This window comes from Pristis pectinata, chromosome 2 (genome assembly GCF_009764475.1).
Source record: "Pristis pectinata isolate sPriPec2 chromosome 2, sPriPec2.1.pri, whole genome shotgun sequence".
NCBI lineage: Eukaryota > Metazoa > Chordata > Chondrichthyes > Rhinopristiformes > Pristidae > Pristis > Pristis pectinata.
The window spans coordinates 89,707,442-89,729,243 of record NC_067406.1 but is presented as its reverse complement, the minus strand read 5'-3'; the positions used below and the strand labels follow the sequence as shown (position 1 = coordinate 89,729,243).

The window sequence follows — 21,802 nt, the reverse complement described above, 5'->3', positions numbered from 1 at the left end:
CCAGCCAGCATTGTCGTGAAATATTGACACCACAGGTGCTGCCTTGATGACTGAGTCTTTCCAGAATCTGTTTTTATTTTGAAAAGTGAGGTGGAGACCTGTTATGCTAAACCCCCCCCCCCCCCTATTTTTACTCACGGACCCAATTTGGCATTGTGGCTGTCCTGGACACCTTCTGTTAATCTGCTCCATCACTGGGTCACTTCATCTTTTGGGCACTTCTAATCTTTCAGTTGAAATAATAGAAAAAACATAAAGATTAATTTTGAAGCAGCTAACCGGTATTGCTTCAGATTCCAGCATCTGCAGAATTTTTTGTGTGTCCATTTCTGGTTGGTGTTTGTCTGACGTACTCCTTGTAAATGACCCTGAATAATATTTTGGGGAGGCAAGGGACTGCAGATGCCAGAACCTGGAGCAAAAAAAAACAAGCTGCTGGAGGAACTCAGCGGGTCAGGTAGCACCTGTAGAGGGAAATAGTCAGGCAACGATTTAGGTTGAGACCTTTCAACTGGATTGAAAGGGCAGAGGGGAAATGGTCAGTATAAAGAGGTAAGAAGGAGGGTTGGGGCAAGTGATAGGTCGATCCAGGTGAGGAGGGGCGATAGGCAGATGAAGGAGGGAAGGGTGGAAATAGTGACGGAGGCTGGGAGGTGATAGGTGGAGGCAACAAAAGGCTGCAGATGATGGAATCTGATAGCAAGGTGGAGCATGGAACCAAGTGAGGGAGGTGGGGAGGGCAGATGGGAACAGCAGGGGAGGGGAACCAGCGAGAGGAGTGGGTGGGGGAGGGGAATGAAATTGGGTGAAAGGAGGGTAGGGGTTGGAAAGAAGGGTGTGTGTGTGTGTGTGAGAGGGCCTGGGTAGATCAGTGGAGAGAAAAGAACAGAGCCAAAGCAGGTTACCCGAAACTGGAGAATTCAGTGTTCAAGCTGTCCGGTTGTAAACAACCCTGGCAGAATATGAGGTGCTGTTCCTCAAGTTTTTTACTTAGCACATTTTTCCTGTTATAAGTGTTAATCTAATAGAAAGCTGACAGTTTAATTAATACATTGGAGTTAACTTTTGTGTGATACTGTGAGAACTGTTCAAAACAGTATTGACTATGTCACTACAGACAATCTGCTGGATGAACTCAGTGGGCAAGCAGCAACTGGGGGAAGGGGGGTATAGGAACTGACAATGTTTCGGGTGCTGCTCGACCACCCCCCCTCCCCCCCCCCCCCCCCCCCCCCCCCCCCGAGTTCCTCCAGCAGATTGTTTGTCATTCCATCTTCCAGCATCTGCAGTGCCTTGTGTCTCCTCTTAACTGTGTTGTCAAATAATGACACTCTCAGGGGTATTGCTCTCAAAACCCCTTCTGGAAAGTAACTTCCCATTTTGACATGATAATCCAGTGCATTTAAAGAATGATGACTATAACCAGAGATTCCAAAACAAAAACAAAGTAACACAGTGAAAGTGAAAGGAGAGATTCTGAGTGTGTAACTGCTGATGTGGGTTTTTAGGGAATAAAATATTGTAATTTATTAAAGGGATGTGCAAGGCTGCAATCTTTATTTACATAACTAAGACTAACTGAAATGACAAGTCTTAGGAACATGGTCCGACTGCAAAAGCTGATTGCACAACATGTTTTGACTATCAGGGTAGTGCCTTTTGTTCGTTCTTTCCTCAATTTACCCCTCGGGTAACGGCTCATATATTAACAGCTCTAGCCAGGAGGAAGCTGTTAATCCATTGAGCCTTGTGTGCAGCTTCTCCACTCTCCTGCATGTGCCCTTCTGAATCTGATAAATAATCCTGAATCTCATTGATTTGTGCAAACTTGTTTATTCACATTTTTGATCCACCTCAGTAGCAGGGAGCCTAATCCATATATCAGCTTGTCATTGAGCAGAAACCACCTCAATTGGCCATGAAATTTCAGTTGTTCTTTTTTGAAAATGGGACCCTTCATATCTAGTTCAATGGACAGAACACAAAACATCGTAACATTCCTGGAGACACAAGAGACTGCAGATGCTAGAATCTGGAGCAGAAAACAAGATGCTAGATGAACTCAGCATCTGAATTCCTCCAGCATGTTGCTGGGATGAAATGGACAGTTGATGGTTTGGGTCGAGACAGACTATACTGGCAATCTCCCCTCTATCTTTCAGTCCAGATGAAGGGTCTTGACCTGAGATGTCGACTGTCCATTTCCTGACTTGCTGAATTCCTCCAGTTTTCTGTGTGCTGCTCCAGATTCCAGCATCTGCAGTGTCTTGTGTCTCCAGCAACTATAGCTTGTCCTTGACTACCACGAGTGAGATCATGAACTTTGTTTCAGACCTGGACACTGCAAAACAGCATGGTTTATTAGCTCATTAATTTAATTTGCATTTATATGGCATTTTTAAGGAAGTAAAATTTCCTAAGGTGCTTCAAAAGAACAAGCTAAACGAGATTTGACACTGAGCCACAGCTGAAATATTAGGACAGAGGACCAGAAGTTGGTCAAATAGGGAGGTTTTAAGGGATGTCTTAAAGGAGGAAAGAGGGGTTTAGAAAGGGGATTCCAGACCTTGGGTGCTGGGTAGCTGAAGGCACTGGTGCTCATGGTGGAGTGATTAAAAACCAAGGATGTGCACAATGGCAGAATCGAAGCAAGAAATCTCAGAGGGTGGCAGGATTGGGTAAGAGCAAGGTCACGAAGGGATTATGAAGCATTGATAAGAATTTATTGGTATTGGTTTATTATTGTCACTTGTACTGAGATACAGTGAAAAACTTGTCTTGCATACTGTTCGTACATATAAATTGATTACACAGTGCATTGAGGTAGTACAGGGTAAAAACAATAGCAGAGTACAGAGTAAAGTGTCACAGCTACAGGGAAGTGCACTGCAGATAGACAATAAGGTGCAAGGTCATAACAAGGTAGATTGTGAAGTCAAGAGTCCATCTCATCGTATAAGGGAACCGTTCAACGGTCTTGTCACAGTGGGATAGAAGCTGTCCTGAGCCTGGTGGTATGTGCCCTCAGGCTCCTCTATCTTCTGCTTGATTGGAGGGAGGAGCAGAGAGAATGACTCGGATGGGTGGGGTCTTTGATTATGTTGGCTGCTTTACCGAGGCAGCGAGAGGTATAGACTAGAGTCCATGGAGGGGAGGCTGGTTTCCGTGATGTGCTGGGCTGTGTCCACAACTCTCTGCAGTTTCTTGCGGTCCTGGGCAGAGCAGTTGCCATACCAAGCCGTGATGCATCCAGATAGGATGCTTTCTATGGTGCATCAATAAAAGTTGGTGAGTATCAAAGGAGACATGCCAAATTTCTTTAGCCTCCTGAGAAAGTAGAGGCGTTGGTGAGCTTTCTTGGCTGTGGCATCTACATAGTTGGACCAGGATTTAATCTGTGACTATGAGGATTAGGAACCACTGTGGGTCAGGGAGAATCATGATAATGGGTGAAAAGGGTTCTATCAGTTAGGAAACAGGCAGCAAACATTTGAATGGACTTAAATTTTTGTAGAGTGCAAGGTACAGAGCTGGAAATGGTGGCCCCTGGAGAAAACAGTGGAATGAATGAAGGCTTTATGTGCGAGCCTTTCCATTTAATATCTGAGCAATGGAAGCTTCCCTGTTCAGCCATAATGAGAATATATATATTGTTTACTCTTCCTCTCATTTTAGAACCCATTTTTCCCCTCATTACTTTTACAGTATTCAGGAAATAAAATGTTGCAAAGCAGTGATTATAATACAAAAATATTAGCAGCATAATGTGTGGGACCACAGATTGTCTTCAAAGGTTTTGCTTACCGCTTGTTCTGAAGCTTCATGCACATATTTGACCAAGTGCCAAATTAGCTATTTTTGGCATTTGAAATGAAATTCTAAATGCAATCTCGTAAGTTTCATTACAACTACTTTAATTTCTAATGTTTCCAGTGTAAAGAGAACCATTTAGTTATTTCAGCATGGAGACAGTTCAGCTCAATGAAAAGCCAAACATATTCTTCCCCTCTAACTAAGGACCTATCTACTGATCATACAGATTGAAAATTGGAGGACACAGATTTGATTTTTTTTTCTATCTCTTTCCTAATCAATGCTGAAAAAGAGAGGACTACAGCAAAAACCAACTGAAACATGAGTTCATGCTACTGCTCTATTGTCTTGAGCAATAGAGCTACTACTGCTCTGTTGCTCTATTGTCTTGTTCAAATTGCAGTTTGGAGGAAATCAATTTTCCGGTGTTACCGGATTCTAACAAGACAAGCTCCTCTTGTTTGCCATCTCTGCTTTAACCCCTGAATTTAAAGGACTAATGTTTGTTCAGGTATTCCTTTCTCTTGCAGACTTATCTATGGACATTATAGAATTGCCCTCAAAGGTACAAAGGAGATTAAAACTTCTATTCAGAAATATGAGATCGTAAACAAGTGCTTTGATTTGGATTTAGCTTGCTGTTGGTGTATTGAAACAAGATTATGTATTTTGTTATAGTGTTTTTAACTTAGAAAGTCATCATGCTCGAACTTTATAAGTCCCTGGCTGGGCCTCAGCTGGAGTATTGTGGGTATCTAGTCAAATAGTGTAGATGCATTGAAGAACAGGTAATGAAAAAGGGGGTAGAGAGTACTGGTGCAGCTTGTGACGGGCTGTCTTACCTTATGCAAGACTGATTTAGTACCTCATGTGGTCCACATCACCCACTGGCCAGGTGGCTTCAGACTTCTTGCCCTTGTCCAGATGTTCCCCCAAGAGCTGAATTCCAGAGGTGAAAATGATTGCCCTTGTCAACAAGGAGCCCAGGTAAAATTGATGTTGGTGGATATCAAGAGGCTAATACTCCAAAGACTGGAGTCACACCTTGCACCAAGGAAAGTGGTTGTTGGAGGTCGAGCCCCATGTCCTCAGGGCAGTGTCCTAGGCCCAAACATTGTCGCTGCCTCATCAGTGACCTTCTCACTACCACCAGAAGTGGTGTTGTTGCTGGCAATTGCACAATGTTCAATTATATTTGTGGCTCCTCAGCAAATGACCCAGCCCATGCCTATGTGCAGTTAGACGTGGATAACATTCAGGTATGGCTGATAAGTACTAAGTAATATTCACGCCACAAAAGCATCAGGCAATTACCATTGACAACAGAGAGTCTAACCATCTACGTTTGATGTTCGTATCACATTACCATCACCATGCACCCCATCATTATCATCGTGGGGGTCAGCACAGACTAGGAACTCAACTGGGCCAGCCTAATTAATACTATGTGTACAAGATTGGTCAGAGGCTGGGTATCCTGTGATGTGTGACTCAACTCCTGACATCCAAAGCCTTGCCACAATCTACAAGCCACAAATCAGGAGGTGATAGTCTTCATTTGCCTACACGAGTGCAGCTCCAACGGTTCTCAACAAACTTGACACCATCCAGGACAAAGGAGCTCACTTTATTATTCAGGCATCCCACTGCCTGAAAGGCTAATTCCATCCACCACTATTGTACAGTGGCTAAAGTCTGTACCATCTACAAAATGCATTTCTGTTACCTGCCCAGGCTACTCTGACAGCACCTCTCAAATGTGTGACCTCTGCCACCAAGAAGGAGAAGGGCAGCAGTCAGAGGGGAACGTCACTAAGTTGCACATTATCCTGATTTGGAAATATATTGATGGTCCTTCATTGTCACTGAGGGTAAATCCTGGAACTTCCTTCTCAACAGCAGTATAGGGGTTTGAGGAGGTGGCTCACCACCACCTTCTCAAGGATTTAGCGATGAGCTGTAAATGGTGGCATTGCCATTGGTGCCCAGATTCTGAAGAATAATTAAATACAAGAATTGTGGAATGCACAAAGGAAATCCAATCGGGCAGGGTGGGGGGAGGCCAGTGGGTGTGGTGCGGTGTTGATAGGCAGGTGGAGATAGTGGTTGTGGCTTGGTAACAATTCACTTGGGAACTGCTTTGCTGGGTTGTGATTGGTTGTTGGGGGCGACGTTGATGGCTGGGGGTTGAAAGGATAAGGGGTCATTGGATGAGTTGGTGGCGGTGGGGGCTGGTCGGGAAAGGGTTGGGGGCTTGTTTGGAGTTTTAGTTGGTGGGAGGGGTAGTGCAGAGACCTAAGGCAAACTCACCAAGGTGGCTAACTTAATGGAAACGTTCCTGAGTCAGGCTGTTAACATTACCTTGGGATCCCTTTAAGTTACTCAGAAGCAAGGCGTAGAGGCCCTGAAAGCTCAGATCAGAAGAGCGTTACTGGCACGGATTATGTATGCACCATTGAAAATTGCAGAAATGGCAATTGGACATACGTTGCATGCTGTTACACGTTACTGTGGACTTTTGGGTTTCTCTGCAAGGAAAGTCACAATTTTTGAGCAATCCACACATTGTCGTTGATTTTCATTTGTATCAAGAAACACAATGCAAAAAGACATGCAGCGTGCAATCCAGTTTCTTGGCCTCTCTTCTGTCTGAGGCAGTGTGAAGGCAGCACACAGGCTGCATGGCGGCATGTACTGGGAGTTCTATTATCCGGAAGTAACCAACCCCAGATGGACCCTTCAACAACCTGTCAGTGCATTAATGATATTTAGAATTAAGGAGCTTGCCTTTTCTCCAGGGTGATTCTTCATTTCTTGAGGACAAGGGACAAGGTGAGGAGGCAGAGCGTACACTCCCTCTGTGTTGCACAAGGCTTTGAGAGGGCATGTGCTGTAGTTGCAGCAAATATCAATTTGGTGATGTTTAGTTTATGAGGTCAGATCAGGCTTTCCAAACCTCTCCATGTGTTAACCTCCTTTATAAATATTCCCTGGGGCAACACATTGCTCGGTTACTCAAAGAGCATGGTGCCATGTCCTACTTCAACTAGCTCAGAGGTCTCTAAAGTGAGTGAATTGTGTAAGTGTGCCACACCTTCCCCACCCCCCCCCCCCCCACCACCCCCGAATAAGAGTCTGCCAGGACCCTTGATCAGCAATCACTCAAACTCAATCTAGAAAGTGCCATGTGGAACAGGTCTGAGAGGAACAGTTTTTGAGCAATTCACACGTGGTTGCTTGCACCCTTGCCTAGCTTTCCAGCCCCTTCCAGGTGTACTGCACCTGGGATATGGGTGGGAATCCTTAGTCTGTCTAGTGGGTCGGCAGGCACTGGGGAGAAAGGATACTGGACAAGGTTGGTTTGCTTCGGGACGTGCTTGAGGGAATGTGGAAAAAGTTGTGCAGAAGCCCATTAATACTAACAAATCAAATTCATAATCCTAAAGCAGTAGAGTGTGTTGCCTCTAACAGTAAATTAGACTCTTTAATGTATTGAATTCTCATTCATGCAAACATACAGATTAGGAGCAGGATTAGGTCACTAGGCCTCTGAAAGCAATGCCATTTAATAAGATCATGGCTGATCTGATTATATCGTCAACTGCAGATTCCAATCTACCCATAGTAACTTTTCAACCCCCTCCCCCTTGCTTTCAAGTATTTATCTGTCACTGCCTTAAAAAATATCCAAAGATTCTGCTTCAACATCCCTTTGAGAAAGAGTATTCCAAAGTCTGATGGTCCTCAGGGAAAAAAAAAATCATCTAATCCTTCTTAAATGGGTGATCCCTTTTTTGTACAGTGACTCTAATTCTAGATTCTCCTACAAGAGGAAATATCTTCTCCCCATGCACCCTGTCAAGACCTCTCCAGGACCCTTTATTCCCTATTCAATCTGCAGGTGACTACAGGAAGAATAATGGATTACTGAAACCACAATATTCCACAATATTCTTGTGGAATATTGTGGTTTCAGTATAGGCACATTGAAAAGGATTCAAATGCTTCACAGCATGTGTTCTATTCATCTCTTGAGATAAATTTACACCGAGCTTGGAGCAGTTTACAAAAGAATCAGAGTGATTGTTGGATTGTTAGCAAAGGGTACAGTAGAGAGTGGTTAAGTTACTGGATTCGTAGTCAGAAGTCAGGATCATTGATCCAGAGACATGAGTTTGAATTCCCACAGCAGCAGCTGGGGAATCACTGAATAACTTTGGAAATGGGGGAAAAAAAACTATTCTCAGTAACTGCTATGGAACTGCTTGGTGTGGTAAAAGTCTATCTGGCTTAATAATGACTTCCAGAGAAGGAAATCTGCCATCCTTACCAAGTGTGCATTGGTGCAGGTGATTATTAACTACCTGGATTGATGTGGTTGATTATTAACTACCTTCTTAGTTCAGATCAACTCATGTGGCTGATTCTTAACAACCTACTTAGTTCAGAGTTAGCTTAGGACAGTTTTGTGATTTTGAAAACTTACTTTGCATTTATTGTGAACTGTCTGAATAGTTGTTCGTTGTTGTTTATCTCAGCTGTAACGTAATACACTTTGCTGTACTGAATATTGTTAAATGATGAGACAGTCCTATAAATCAGGCCTGTCAAGTAATTAATTAATGTGCACAGCAAAGTACATTTTATCTGCTTTTCCCCTGATGAATATCCAGTTATTGATGTTAAATATGAACAGGAGAGAAAACAAGTTTGTAAACTTTGCATGAAAGCTGTCCCTGGAGTCTGTCTGCAGAGCAGTCAGAGCAAAGGCAATTGCAGTATTTCAAAGATAGAAATACAGTGTTATCTCTGGCAGGGATGCAACACGTTGGGCTAACATTTACTGAGGAAAGCTTCCTCTGCTCTTCTTTCTCTGTGCAATCTCAGCCTCTGAGGAGGGTTCTTGCACCAAAAGAGTGAAATTTCACAGGCAGCTTCCGAAAGTGAGACTACCAAGATATTTCTAGTGTCCGAGGAGTCTGTTGATCGATTTAAAATCAATGCAGGGAGTAATGAAAGAGAATGGAGGAAATGCTTTTACCTTGTTTTGGGGGCCAGAGGAGAGGAGAATTTGGATATTAAATACTTTGTGGAACATACTACCAATAATATTGGACGAACATTTTTAAACAGAGGAAGATGCAGAGTTCTGGGTAAAGTGTAGGGCAGTGGGATAGAATGCTGTAGCAAAAACATGGTGGGCTTATTGGTGTCCTTTGTTTTGAACTTGCAGCTTAATGTCACATGTATCAGAGACTGGTTTATCTATTGAAACTTATTTCACGTCGGCCACCTGAAACTGACGAATGACAAATATTATTATTCAATGAATCCAAGAGTGTGCTTACTCTATGTCCCACCAGGATTGGATGTATTGTACTTTAACTAACTTAATTTACTTTCCAGAAGAATGGCAAAGGACCACAACTTCTGAATAACTTGCCAGGATGGGTCCCAGAAGGTGGATTACTAAAGATTACAAACAGACTACTGAAGGCACAAGACAAAGATGTCAATGATTCAGGAATCATCTTCAACCTAGTAGCTGCAAAGGAAGCCCCTAAATATGGTAGTTTACGGCTTATGTTATGAATGTTACCAAATGTCTCTATTCGACCCTTCCACACTTATATTGAGCATCATAGCCTGATTCTTGAATTCAGTCAACAATTAACGGTTTTAACTCAACACTTTCAGGTCAACCCGTCTTGGGAGGCATTGGTTGGTGTCATAAAAAACTTACAAAATTATCATTGCATTCTGATTAGTTGAATGGAAAAGCTTGCTTGCAAACTTTTGATTTTTTAAAATCTCACATTCTTTCCTGCTTCCCTAACAAAAACTGAAATTGGTCCTTTTACTACCAGTGTTTCGGGTCAGGCATTCCATGCTCTAATAACCTTCTGCATAATAATTAAGAAAAGAGACTCTAACCCTTCCTTTGCACTTGAAGCAATGGACTTTGATTTCTGCCTCCCAGATAGTGATTCACCAACTAGTAGAATTTTTTACCTCTACTTTACCTTATCAAAGCAGCCAAAATTACTCCAAAGTAATTTTGAAGGCCTCGGCTCTTTTGCATTTTTATCTCATCTAAAAAAACTTTCTAGTTTCTTTTGCATTTCTTTGGTAGTAAAGCAATACAGTCTTACATCCTCTAACTAAAGCTGAAATAAAAATGGAAAATGCTGGAAATGCAGGTCAGGCAGAATCAGTGGAGAGAGAAACAGAGTTAATGTTTCAGTTCTCATGAAAGGTTGTCGACCTGAAACAGGTACTGTTTCTCTCTCCATAGATATTCCTGACCTGCTGAGCATTTGGAGCAGTTTCTGTTTTTATTTCAGACTTGCAGCATCTGCAGTTTTTGCTCTTTGATCTGACTGAAGCTCCTTTGCATTCTTTCTTTTTATATTTTATGCATGTTTTACTTAACAGCTTCCAACTCTGATCTATCAATTTGTTAATCTGGGAAAGACTCCTTTTTATTTCTCATTGAGCATCACGTTTTACTAATCCTGTATTCTTTGACAGTCCACTTTTTTTTACTGTTGTGTATATTCCATTAACCATCTACCTATCTGTATGCCTGTCTGTCTGTCTCAGTGTTGGAATATGAGTGCGATTATGATATAATCCAGAGGCATTTGTGGTTTGTCTGGTATAAATTTTGTGGGGTTTTTTTAAGAACACTACAGCACAGTACAGGCCCTTTGGCCCACAATGTTGTGCCGACATTTTATCCTGCTCTAAGATCTATCTAACCCTTCCCGACCGCATAGCTCCCCATTTCTCTATCATTCGTGTGTTTATCTAAGAGTCTCTTAAATGTCCCTAATGTATCTGCCCCCACAACCTCTGCAGGCAGTGCATTCCACACACCCACCACTCTCTGTGTAAAAAAACTTACCCCTGACATCCCCCTCATACCTTCCTCCAATCACCTTAAAATCATGTCCCCTCGTGTTAGCTATTGTCGCCCTGGGAAAAAGTCTCTGACTGTCCACTCGATCCATGCCTCTTACCATCTTGTACACCTCTATCAAGTCACCTCTCATCCTCCTCCTCTCCAAAGAGAAAAGCCCTAGCTCCCTCAACCTATCCTCATAAGACATGCCCTCCAATCCAGGCAACATCCTGGTAAATCTCCTCTGCACCCTCTCTAAAGCTTCCACATCCTTCCTATAATAATTTTATGGTTGTACAGATAACAGTTTGAAGAAGAAAATGGCTGGCTTTGATTTCATACCAGCCTCTTTGTTCCCAGCTGGCTATATAGCCATATTTTACTTCACGGGGTCGAGGGGCAGAATAAAATTAAAGCATTTTTTTTACAAATTAGAAATGTATGCGCAGCATTTTGATTTTTTTTTTGAACCATTCAAATTGAGTCCTATAGGGACTCGCAATTTAGAATGTGTTGCCCAATTTCACTCTTTGTTTTCAGTAGCACCAGCACATTTCATCTTGACTTGCTGCTGTACATTTATTACTAACTTTAATCCTTAACAGGTGATGTGATCCTTATGGTGCCAATGCCAGCTGATGGCCCAGCAGATGGGTGGCAAAGGCTGCCTGATGGGAAAACAGCTACAGTTACAAGCTCATTTACACAGCAGGATCTCAATGATGGTATAGTGTGGTACCGACATTCAGGAATTGCCTCTACAGAGGACTCATTCAAGTTTCAGGTACTGTCATGGAAGTTTGGAATTAAGTGTCTTTACTCGTTTATAAACTGCTATAAGTGTTTGTCTCATAACTAGTGTACACCAGTGTAAGTTTGCTAATTTGCTAAATCTGGTTTGGAAAACCAGTATAAACCTGTCAGGATTGTGCCAGCTGTATGAATGCAAGCTTTTGGAGGCAACAATTGACCGGCAACTGAACTCAGTGTAAAAACACCAGGAAAGTTCCTGTGAAATTATTCCAAACTCTAATAAGATTAAACAGAAAAGGTAAGAAATTCAAGTTGATCAGCATTTAAACAAGACATTCAGTTTTAAACCTTTGTTGGAACTTATATGCTTTGGTTGTTTGTTTATAAGACTAGCAAGGGCAAGTCCAGGAATGCATCACAATTACTTCTAAAGTTTCTTATTTAATTCTTGGACAGGCTTGCTGTAAAATAAAATTAACACTGATGTTTTAACTTTTTTTGCTGAAGTGCAGAAGCCTTTTTTTAGGGAATTAGTCTTTGATTTAATTAGTGGGCTTCATTGAAACTTAAATAGTCTACCACTCCTCACACACCCACCAGCATGTAATTAACTGGGTCATACATATGAAACAACAGAGAACATTTGAAAATGAACTGAAAATGTCATTTTTTGAAGTCTTTTATGGGAGCATTTCTATGGCTGCTGCAATGCAAGTTATCCGGATAAAATCATTTTAATTAATTAATTAATTAGTTAGTGGGAAGAAGGACTGCTCTAAATTATTGGCAATGAGGAGTAGAAGCTTTAGTATACATTATCTAGGACCTCCCGACCAATTGACTTTCTTCTCAGGCTGCTGAATTCAGTTGTAAAGTGCTTGTAAAAGACAATTTTTTTTATTAATGGAAGCCAATTGACAGAAGTCATTCTCTACCAACCAAACTAAACAAGCAGCAATGTTTTAATATGATACTGCCACCTTAATGAGGACAGGTTGGGGCTTAAACATGGGCTCATGCTTATAAAATCAAAACGTTGCAGGTGCTGGAAATAAAAACAGAAAAGACAGGAAATGCTCAGCAGGTCAGGCAGCATCTGTGGAAAGAGAAATATTTAACGTTTCAGGTCTAAGATCCTTCATCAGATCTGAAAAGAGATAAAACAAGGAAGTTTTCAGTGGCAGAGGGATGGCTAGAACAATGGGAATATCTCTGATAGGGTATAGCAGTTAGAGTAGTAGTTAAAAGCATGTAATTCCTCATTGTCTGTGTAATGTGTTGTTAATAGTGAGGCTGTAGGCTGTGCCCAGCAGGTCAGACTATACTAATAGAAAATGAAAAACTAAGCCAAAATGAAGACAGGCAGAACTGGTTAATTCTGATGCAGTTAGAAAGAAAGAATAAGTTATGTAATGTTGGAGAATTTGATATTGAATCGAGAAGGCTGTAATGTACCCAGACGGAAGATGAGGTGTTGTTCCTCAAGCTTTTGTTGGGCCTTGTAACAGTGCAGGAGGCTTCATACAGGTAGGTCAGAGTGGGATGGGAATTTAAAGTGGCAGACAGCATGACTCAGGGTCACTCCTGTTGACTGCAGGTTTTCTGAAAAGCAATCACCTAATCTGCTGCTTGTATTCCCCATGTGATGCCACTGATGATGGTTCTCATTGATAGTCAATTATTTCATTGTAAATTTGTTTGAGAGTTGATTTTTGAAAATTGTACATTTGATACAACTGAGAGGTTCAGACTTGTATTATTGACCAGAGATGATGAATAACAGTTTATGAGCTAAAATTAAGATTGGAAGTCTGTGGGTGTCACATGACAATGATGCTGGACAAATTAATTGAACTATTGTGTGGTGAGTTTTAGAACCATAGAAAACTACAGCACAGAAAACAGGCCATTCAGCCCTTCTAGTCTGTGCTGAAACATTATTCTGCTAGTCCCATCTACCTGCCCCCAGCCCATACCCCTCCAGACCTCTCTCGTCCATGTATCTATCCAATTTACTCTTAAAAGTTAAGAGCGAGCCCGTCACTGGTGAAGTAATAAATGAGAGGGGGTTAAAGCTGTTCCTTCAAGTGAGTATGTTTAAATGTTGTTAAACAAGCAATAATATTAAGACCTAGAAATAACTTTACTGCAAAAACAAAAAGGTGCCATGCAATTCAAAGGTGGCTTAACCCATAGTACAGCAATTTTGTGGCTATTTCTAGGAGTCTTGGTGTTTGTTGGAATATTTGACTCCTGAATTTTGGTAGGATTTTGTTTGCCGTTAAAATGAGCACTTTTCAGTTTCAAACAGAGCACTTTGCAAAATTCATCTGTGATAGAATTTTCAAACTCATAGCTCTGCAAAGTGAAAGTTCCCAATTATTGGCAGAACATTTCAATTTTCCTGACACCATTTCCCTGAAACCATTAAAGAGCCAACACTCAAAACCTGCACTCATTGTCTGCATGGAGATCTGTGACCTCCAGTTGTCTCAAGTGCAGCTTCACACATTTTCCAGGAATGTTTCTTCACATGGTGATGAAGGGTCATGGTCACTCTTCGGATCATTGGCTTCAGGAGGTTTCCAGTCTATTGCTGCTGTTCTCCATCATTTTTCAAAGTTTGTTGCCCACTTCTGTATTCGAAACATCACTCAAACTCCAAACAAGGAGATGTAATCAGGTGATTTTATCTACCTTTTATTCAGTCCAGAGTGGCAAAAAGCAGACACAGGCATTTTCCCCAAAATGCAGCACTCATGTCTTTACAGGCACATCCCTGACAGCCTCCTGACAGGAGCACCTGATGAAGCCTTGAAGGGTCTTTGTGACTCCATGAATAGAGAATTTGCCTCCTTGGGGCACTGTTCTTCTTCTACATGTCCAGATTCCTCTAATCCCCTGGGAGCACTTCATCAAACCCATCCCATCATTCAAAAGCTATACTGCCCTCCAGCTGGAAGTCTGTTAGTTTTGGAACAGTATGTCCCTTTAAGAGCTGTCTGAAGAGACCTGAAGGGTTAAGTGTAGGCAGTTGTGAGGGCTTAACAGCAGATCAGCAGAGGTCACCCTGCTGAAACTGAGTGCATAGGGAAATATAACAATGCATTTCTGTGAACTTTACAACTGAAGATTTCAATCCTTATGTGACTTTCACAAACAGCAATAGGGTGAACAATAACTCTGTTTTGATACCATCAAAAGTTATTAAAGCAACATCTAGCCCTCTAGGAAAGGAAGAATAGACAGTGTAAAACACACCACACAGACCAGTTTACTTTCTTTCCAGGTGAAATGCAGGACCAGTTGGTTCAGTTCTTGGAGCCTGCAGTAATTTTATTATTTTACGTGAAATGATCCTGCAATCCAATCTCCTTAGCAACGGATTTTATGGAAGCTGTGTTATGGAATATGCTGGGTCAGAGACTTCATTGCAAATAACCACAGGGATTCCAATCATGTATAATGACCTGAACCTGAGCCACAGTGGGGAATGCAGGAATGTGATGTCAATCTGAAAATGTCTAAACCTCTTTAATAAATGATTATGTGAAGAATATTACTAGATCAGGCTTTAGAACAAAAATTTCTATTTTGTTGAAAGTGACATTCACACCAAATTTAAATTGGCAACCAAATGCAAAGCCACGTCATTCCCTCAGTACTAATAACCAAGCTTCAAAACCTGAGCTTTTGTCCCTCCATCTGCAACTGGATCCTCAGCTTCCTCACCGGGAGACCACAGTCAGTGCGGATCAGCAATGACACCTCCTCCTCGCTGGTTATCAACACAGGCTCACCCCCAGGATACATGCTTAGCCCTCTGCTCTACTCTCCCTACACTCATAACTGTGTGGCTAAGCATAGCTCAAGCACCATCTATAAATTCACCGATGACACCACTCTTGGTAAAATCTCAGATGGCGATGAGGAGGCATACAGGAGTGAGATAGATCAGCTGGTTGAAGGTGTCGCAACAACAACAACCTCGCACTCAGCATCAGCAAGACCAAGGAATTGATTGTGGACTTCAGGAAGGGGAAGTCGGGAGGACACACACCAGTCTTCATTTGGGGGGTCAGCGGTGGAAAGGGTGAGCAGCTTCAAGTTCCTAGGCGTCAACATCTCAGAGGATCTATCCTGGGCCCAACACATTGATGCAATCACAAAGAAAGCATGCCAGTGGTGCTATTAGGAGTTTGAGGAGATCTGGTATGTCACCAAAGACTCTCATAAATTTCTAAAGATGTACAGTGGAGAGCATCCTGACCGGTTGCATCACAACCTGGTATAGATCCTCCAATGCACAGGATCGCAGGAGGCTGCAGAGGGTTGTAGACTCAGCCAGCCCCATCACGGTCACACCCTCCCCACCATCGAGGACATCTTCAGGAGGCGCTGCCTCAAGAAGGCGGCATCTATCATTAAGAACCCTCACCATCTGGGACGTGCCCTCTTCTCGTTACTGCCATCAGGGAGGCAGTACAGGAGCCTGAAGATCCAAACTCAACGATTCAGGAACAGCTTCTTCCCCTCCACCATCAGAACCCATGAACACGACCACATTATTCCTTTCTTTTGCACTATTTATTTATTTCTGTAATTTTATAGTAATCTTTGTCTTGCACTGTACTACTGCTGCAAAACAACAAATTTCATGTCATATGTTAGTGATAATAAATCTGATTGTGATTACAAAGGGGTTACTTGTATCTTTATTAATATTGTGATAATGCTTTGAGATGATGATTTATTTTACAAAATTATATGCCCTATTATGATCAATTATCTGTTTGGTGTTTGATTCTGTGAAAGTATTCTGACATGTGGAAGTGGTTTTAAATTGCACAAATACGTCACAACTGAATCAGAATCAAAGTCAGGTTTATTATCACTGACAAATGTCGTGAAATTTGTTGTTTTGCGGCAGTAATACAGTGCAAGACATAAAGACATAAAAATTACCATAAGTTACAAAAATAAATTAAATCGTGCAAAAGAGGTAGTGGACCCATGAACACATATTGTGCAGTATCTGCAATGGACAGAGAACCTGAAACTTATTGCTGGCTGAAAATCTATCACAATAGGTTTGATTAGTAGTGACACAAGAGACTGCAGATGCCGGAATCTGGAGTGAAAAACCTGCTGGGAGAACTCAATGAGTCAGGCAGCATCTGTGGAGGCAAAGGAATGGTCAGTGTTTTGGGTCGAGACCTTTCAGTAGGACTGAGAGTGTAGAGTGGAGATGGCCAGTACACAGAAGTGAGAGGAAGGGGTGAGACAGGCAAGTGATAGGTGGAACTGGATGAGGAGGGAGATGGGGTGGTGAGCAGATGGAGCCTGGTGAGGGAGGGGTAGGTGGGGAGGAGTGTTGAGACAGAGGCTGATGGGTTGTAGGTGGAAACAGATAAGGGAAAATGGTAATCCACACTCTAACGTTCCTTTCCCACTCCCACCCAAGGTCTCTTTCCCTTTGTTCACCTTTTCCATCCCTCCTCCCAAGACTTGTTACCCTCCCCCACCTGGTTCCATCTGCCCACATACTGATCCACCTGGGTTTCTTCTGCCTTGGTTCACCTTTCCTGTTCCTTACCCTACCTGGGTCCATATGCCCATCATCCCTCCCTTATCTGGTGTCACCTATCACCTGCCAACCTCTCCTTCTACCCACCCTCTCCTCTCCCTCACCTAGTTCCATCTGCCTAATTCCTCCCCTGTCCCCACCTGTTTCCACCTATCTCCTAACCAGTTTATCTCAACATTCCCCCCCTCCCACTTGGTTCCCCCCACCCCCATCTGGTTCCACCTATCACCCACCGTTGAGCAATGTGCAGGTTACTGCACAAATTAAAATTGGAAACATTAAAACAATATCCATTGAGAATATTAAATGCAACTTGTATGTACAAAACAACATGAATACATTTCAAAAGTAGCTTATTATCTCTGAAGTGTTTTGAGATGTCTTGATAACATCACAGGCACCATGTAAATTCATTCTTTCTTTTACTAAATGACAACTCCAGTTATCTCATGTGCAGTTTTCTTGAAATTCCTATGTTTTGCCATTACGTTATCAGTTCGTATTTCCCACGCTCCTTTTCAACTAACCAGGGCCCTGTTCCTGCACTCCCTTTAAACTCAACAGGACCCCATTACTGTACTGTCTTTAAACTAAACAGGGCCCCATTACCATCCTGACTTTGAACTAACCAGGGCCCTGTTCCCGTCCTCCTTTTCAACTCACCAGGGCTTCAGTTTCTACATTCCCTTTAACACTCCGGGTTCCCACGTTTCCTTTGAACTCACTGGAGCCCCATTTTCCACACTCCACTTAAACTCACTGGGCCCCATTTCCCATACTCCATTTAAAATCAGCAGGGCCCTCTTTCCTGTGCTCCCTTTAAACTCACTGTGCCCTATTTCCCATGCTCCCTTTAAATTCACAGGCCCTGTTTCACATGCTGCCTTTAAACTCACTGATGTTAATGTATTAATAGGAGTAATAACCAGTAGTCTGGAAAATCTACTAGTTCTGCACAATCAAATTCCTGTAGGTGCTGGATTGTCAGAGCCTTATTGTACTAGTTTATTAGAATTCCAAGCCAGGATCCATTTTTATGCCACAATGCTCTTTCTGTCCACTCTGCTGTAAACCATGTATCACAGCCACATTCTCGAAATGTGGGTGCAAGCTTGCTTTGCAGGAGGCCAGAGTTTATGACATCAGACAGAAGAGATGGGAAAGCATAGCAAGCAACAGCTCATAATTGTTTAGGAAATTGAGACCTTGGATTCTCACCATTGAAAATGACAATCACATTTTGCTACAGTATTTAGCATTGGTGCAGCTTTGTTCTCAAAACACACAAAGAGACCATCAGACCCATATTGATTTTCTTTTGGTTGAATATAAAACAAAGCTGAATTCCTCGGAGCAAATATTTTTACAATCCTTCTTATATACGCACAACAATATCATTTCTTGAAAGAGTCACCCACCAGTTTTTATTTATTGCAGGTTACAAACGATGCCAGGACCTACACTGGAGGTGAAAGCCATATATTTCAGATTGGAATTTTACAGGAAAACAGGGATGCTCCACAACTAGCTCCGGGAGTTATTACCCCTCTACAAGTCACTGTAAGAACTACTTGATTGTTACCCCCTATGTCTGCTTGAGTTAAATTTAGAAAATTCCCTGCAGGAGGTTTTCATCGAGAGAAGGTGAACAACCCCATCTACTATGGAAAACAATTCACGGGGAGAAAGTGGAGTTAAAAAAAAATCAAGACTTGTGGCATCAGAATCTGTTGGGTAATTTTCAGCAGTGCCACGTAGGCAGTAAGCTGACAAATCCCCAGTTTAATAAACAGCAATTAAGCAGTTTCTGCAGAGGACTGGTGACCTGCTCAGGTGGCAGAGTTGAAAATGACCTCTATGCTGTTTTATAATTGCTGCAGAATGTAAGCTCTAAATTTCAACTAAAAGTGAGATTTTCTTCAATGCAGTTTTAATGGCCTTATGATATTTCATCCTTGCAATATGTAGATAAACATAGTCTTCAGGCCACTAGCCTGATTTAATTTTAATTACAGTTCCAAATGTTATTCAGATACCAATGCATTTTGGGATTTAATCTGTTACCAAGTTTTTAATTGTAAGCATCATTTGCACCTGTTTTGTTTTTGAATATTGACCACTGCAAAGCAAACTTCACATTTGCAGTGATCAATATCCAAAAACAAAATGCTGTGAAGTAGTTCTGGTTGACCAGCACCTTTTGTTTTGTTAGGCACTTGAAGACAGAGTTACAGTAATCCAGGCTACACAGTTATCCTTTGTAGACAGAGACACACCAAGCCAGGATCTAATCTATAATATCACGGTTCCACTGCTTCCAGAACACGGCAAGTATTAATAATGCCCACAGTGAGGAAAAATTTCCTCCTTTTTGTTATAAATGAATGTACCATTTTGGGGCATAAAATACACAGGTGAAATCTTTATTACTTGCATTATCTGTGGTTGTTAATTTGTTTATTAAGTGTGATAGTGAAAGATGAAGACCGAAACATTTGTTTTAAAATAACAAAATGTTAAAAATCCACCCAATCAAACCTCTGTCCTCCCATCATGTCATCTAATTGAATCCAGTGGACCACTCTTTGTTTATTCTGTTCTCAGGTTATAGGGAGTGCAAATAAAAAGTTGCCTTTATTATTGGTCCCAAGGTTGTCTGGGAATATAGCCAGGTTGCCACTTCCCACAGGATTAGGGGGGAGTAAATTTCCATTGGGGTTGTCCTACATTTTTGTCAATGCCTGCTGGGAGACAACAGCAGCGCCAGGATAAGGTTAAAACAGCATTTGCATTCTGTTTCCTGGTTTTCCATGCAGAGTGCCATCAGGGCTACAGCAGGCTGGCTCTTTACATCATGTGGAAAATCACTCCTTAAAAATCAGCCACGTGATATGGACTGGAGTTGTATTGTAAGCCAGAATAAGTAGAAGTGACCTGTATGACCTTAATGAACCAGTCTGGCCTTATAACAGTGAAAATGCATTCACAGTTTTGTTTTATTACTTACTCTATTATTCTAAAGTAATGTGAAGCAAACTTACAAAAAAAAGGCTAATAACACAGAAAGTAAAGTGAACAGAAAAGAAAGGTAGACAGAGTGTTAAAAGGACAGCTGCTTCACTTTTGCTCAAGTCAAATTTTTACCCTTTTGGCTTTCATTATCTGGTTAATATGCCTCATTTTCCTTTGAATACCTTCTCCAAGCCTAAAATACAGCAGATGCTAGAAATATGAGATAAGAGAAACTGGATATACTCAGCAGGTCAAGCAACATTTGTGGAGACAGACATTTGGTGCATGAAGTGTAAATTAATTTTAACGATGTACAATGCCTTAACCACTGTTTAGCAGACTCACTGGCTCTAAAACATTTAATTTTATACGTCCGCATTGACATTCCTGGAGATATGTGTTCAAATTTCACTGGCCGAGTAATTCACTGGTGTAGAGCAAGGTAGATATTGGTTGTGTGTTTGCCTGCGATATCCAGAACCTCCAAAATTAGGAGGCTGTTGAATTTTCCTTACAAGTAGGTTAGGCTTGTCCTTTGCTTTTATCACCAATGCAGAATACACAAAGGAATTAAAATGTTAAAAATGAGACTAGGGCTGGATCAGGGAATTGTGAGAGGAAAAGGCAGTGGTCAAGGGAGGGGGTCATTTCTGGGAATAATTTCCTTGGGTGCATTGGATTAGGTCCTGTGAGAGGAGTCATGTCAAGCCAGGGGCAGAGGTGAGGCTTTCATTAAAGGAAAAGGAGTTGGGAAAGGGATGTGTTGGAGGATCAGGATAAGGCAGTTGAATCTGAACCTGGGGAGAGTGGATGCCTGCCTGAGGGCAGTGACCCAGAGTAGTGCTGATACCTTGAAAGTATTGAGAGGGGTTGATGTCTGAGAACAGAAGGTAAGTTAAGGGTGCCACCTGAACTCGGGTCCCCATTGTCAGGCCTGAGATCTGCTCAAGAAGGCACCCTTTAAATTACACTGTTGCAAAGCAAATAATACTGTTAAAATGTCTTCTGGGAATTCCCAGTGACGGATGCACCTTAGCGTTCACTTGATGAATTTCCCTAGCAACAGTCGAAACAAATATTGCATGAGAGATTATGTCCTCTGGTACATGTTTGACACAAAATGGAACATGTGTAATTCACAATCAAAAATGTATACTGGAATCTTCAGAAGGGCACTATTTGATCTGGAGTTCAGGAGAATGAGGGTTTACCTTATTCAGACATATAAGAAGTTATGGGGGTTTGACAGGGCAGATGTTGAGATGTTTTCACTAGCGGGAGTTATATGAATAAGAGGACAAAGCTACAAAACAAGGGACCAATCATTTAAAACTAAGATGCATAAAAATTTCTTTTCTCAGAAGGTAGTGAATCTCTGGAATTCTTTGTCCCTGAGGGTGGTCGGGGCCAGATCAATAGAAATAATTAAGGTGGAGATAGATAAATATTTGAAGATCAGAATTGAGGGTTATGGTGAACCTGGCACAGACGAAGAGTTGAGGCCAGCATAGATCAGCCATGATCATACTGAATGGCAAGGCAGGCTTGAGGGGTCAGGTGGTCTACTCCTGTTCCTATTGTCTTGTATGGAGATCATTATAAATGTATGCCACTCCAGAGAAAACAAACATCTTCATACACTACTGAGAAAAAAAAGCCATACCCAGCCACATTTTTAGGTCATTGAATTTTAAGATGCTAATAATTATTTTCTTAAGAAAGTATGATTATGA

General features: G+C 41.8%; 1 protein-coding gene across 1 annotated transcript in view; it reads left to right on the top strand.

Moving 5' to 3' along the window:
- The window catches only part of fras1 (Fraser extracellular matrix complex subunit 1), a 397,669-nt gene that overhangs the window by 275,170 nt on the left and 100,697 nt on the right, over nt 1-21,802 (top strand). Inside the window, exons 30-33 of the mRNA XM_052040656.1 lie at nt 9,220-9,382; nt 11,323-11,501; nt 18,495-18,617; nt 19,270-19,384. Of these exons, the coding sequence (XP_051896616.1) occupies nt 9,220-9,382; nt 11,323-11,501; nt 18,495-18,617; nt 19,270-19,384 (580 nt within the window). The remainder of the gene's footprint in view (nt 1-9,219; nt 9,383-11,322; nt 11,502-18,494; nt 18,618-19,269; nt 19,385-21,802) is intronic.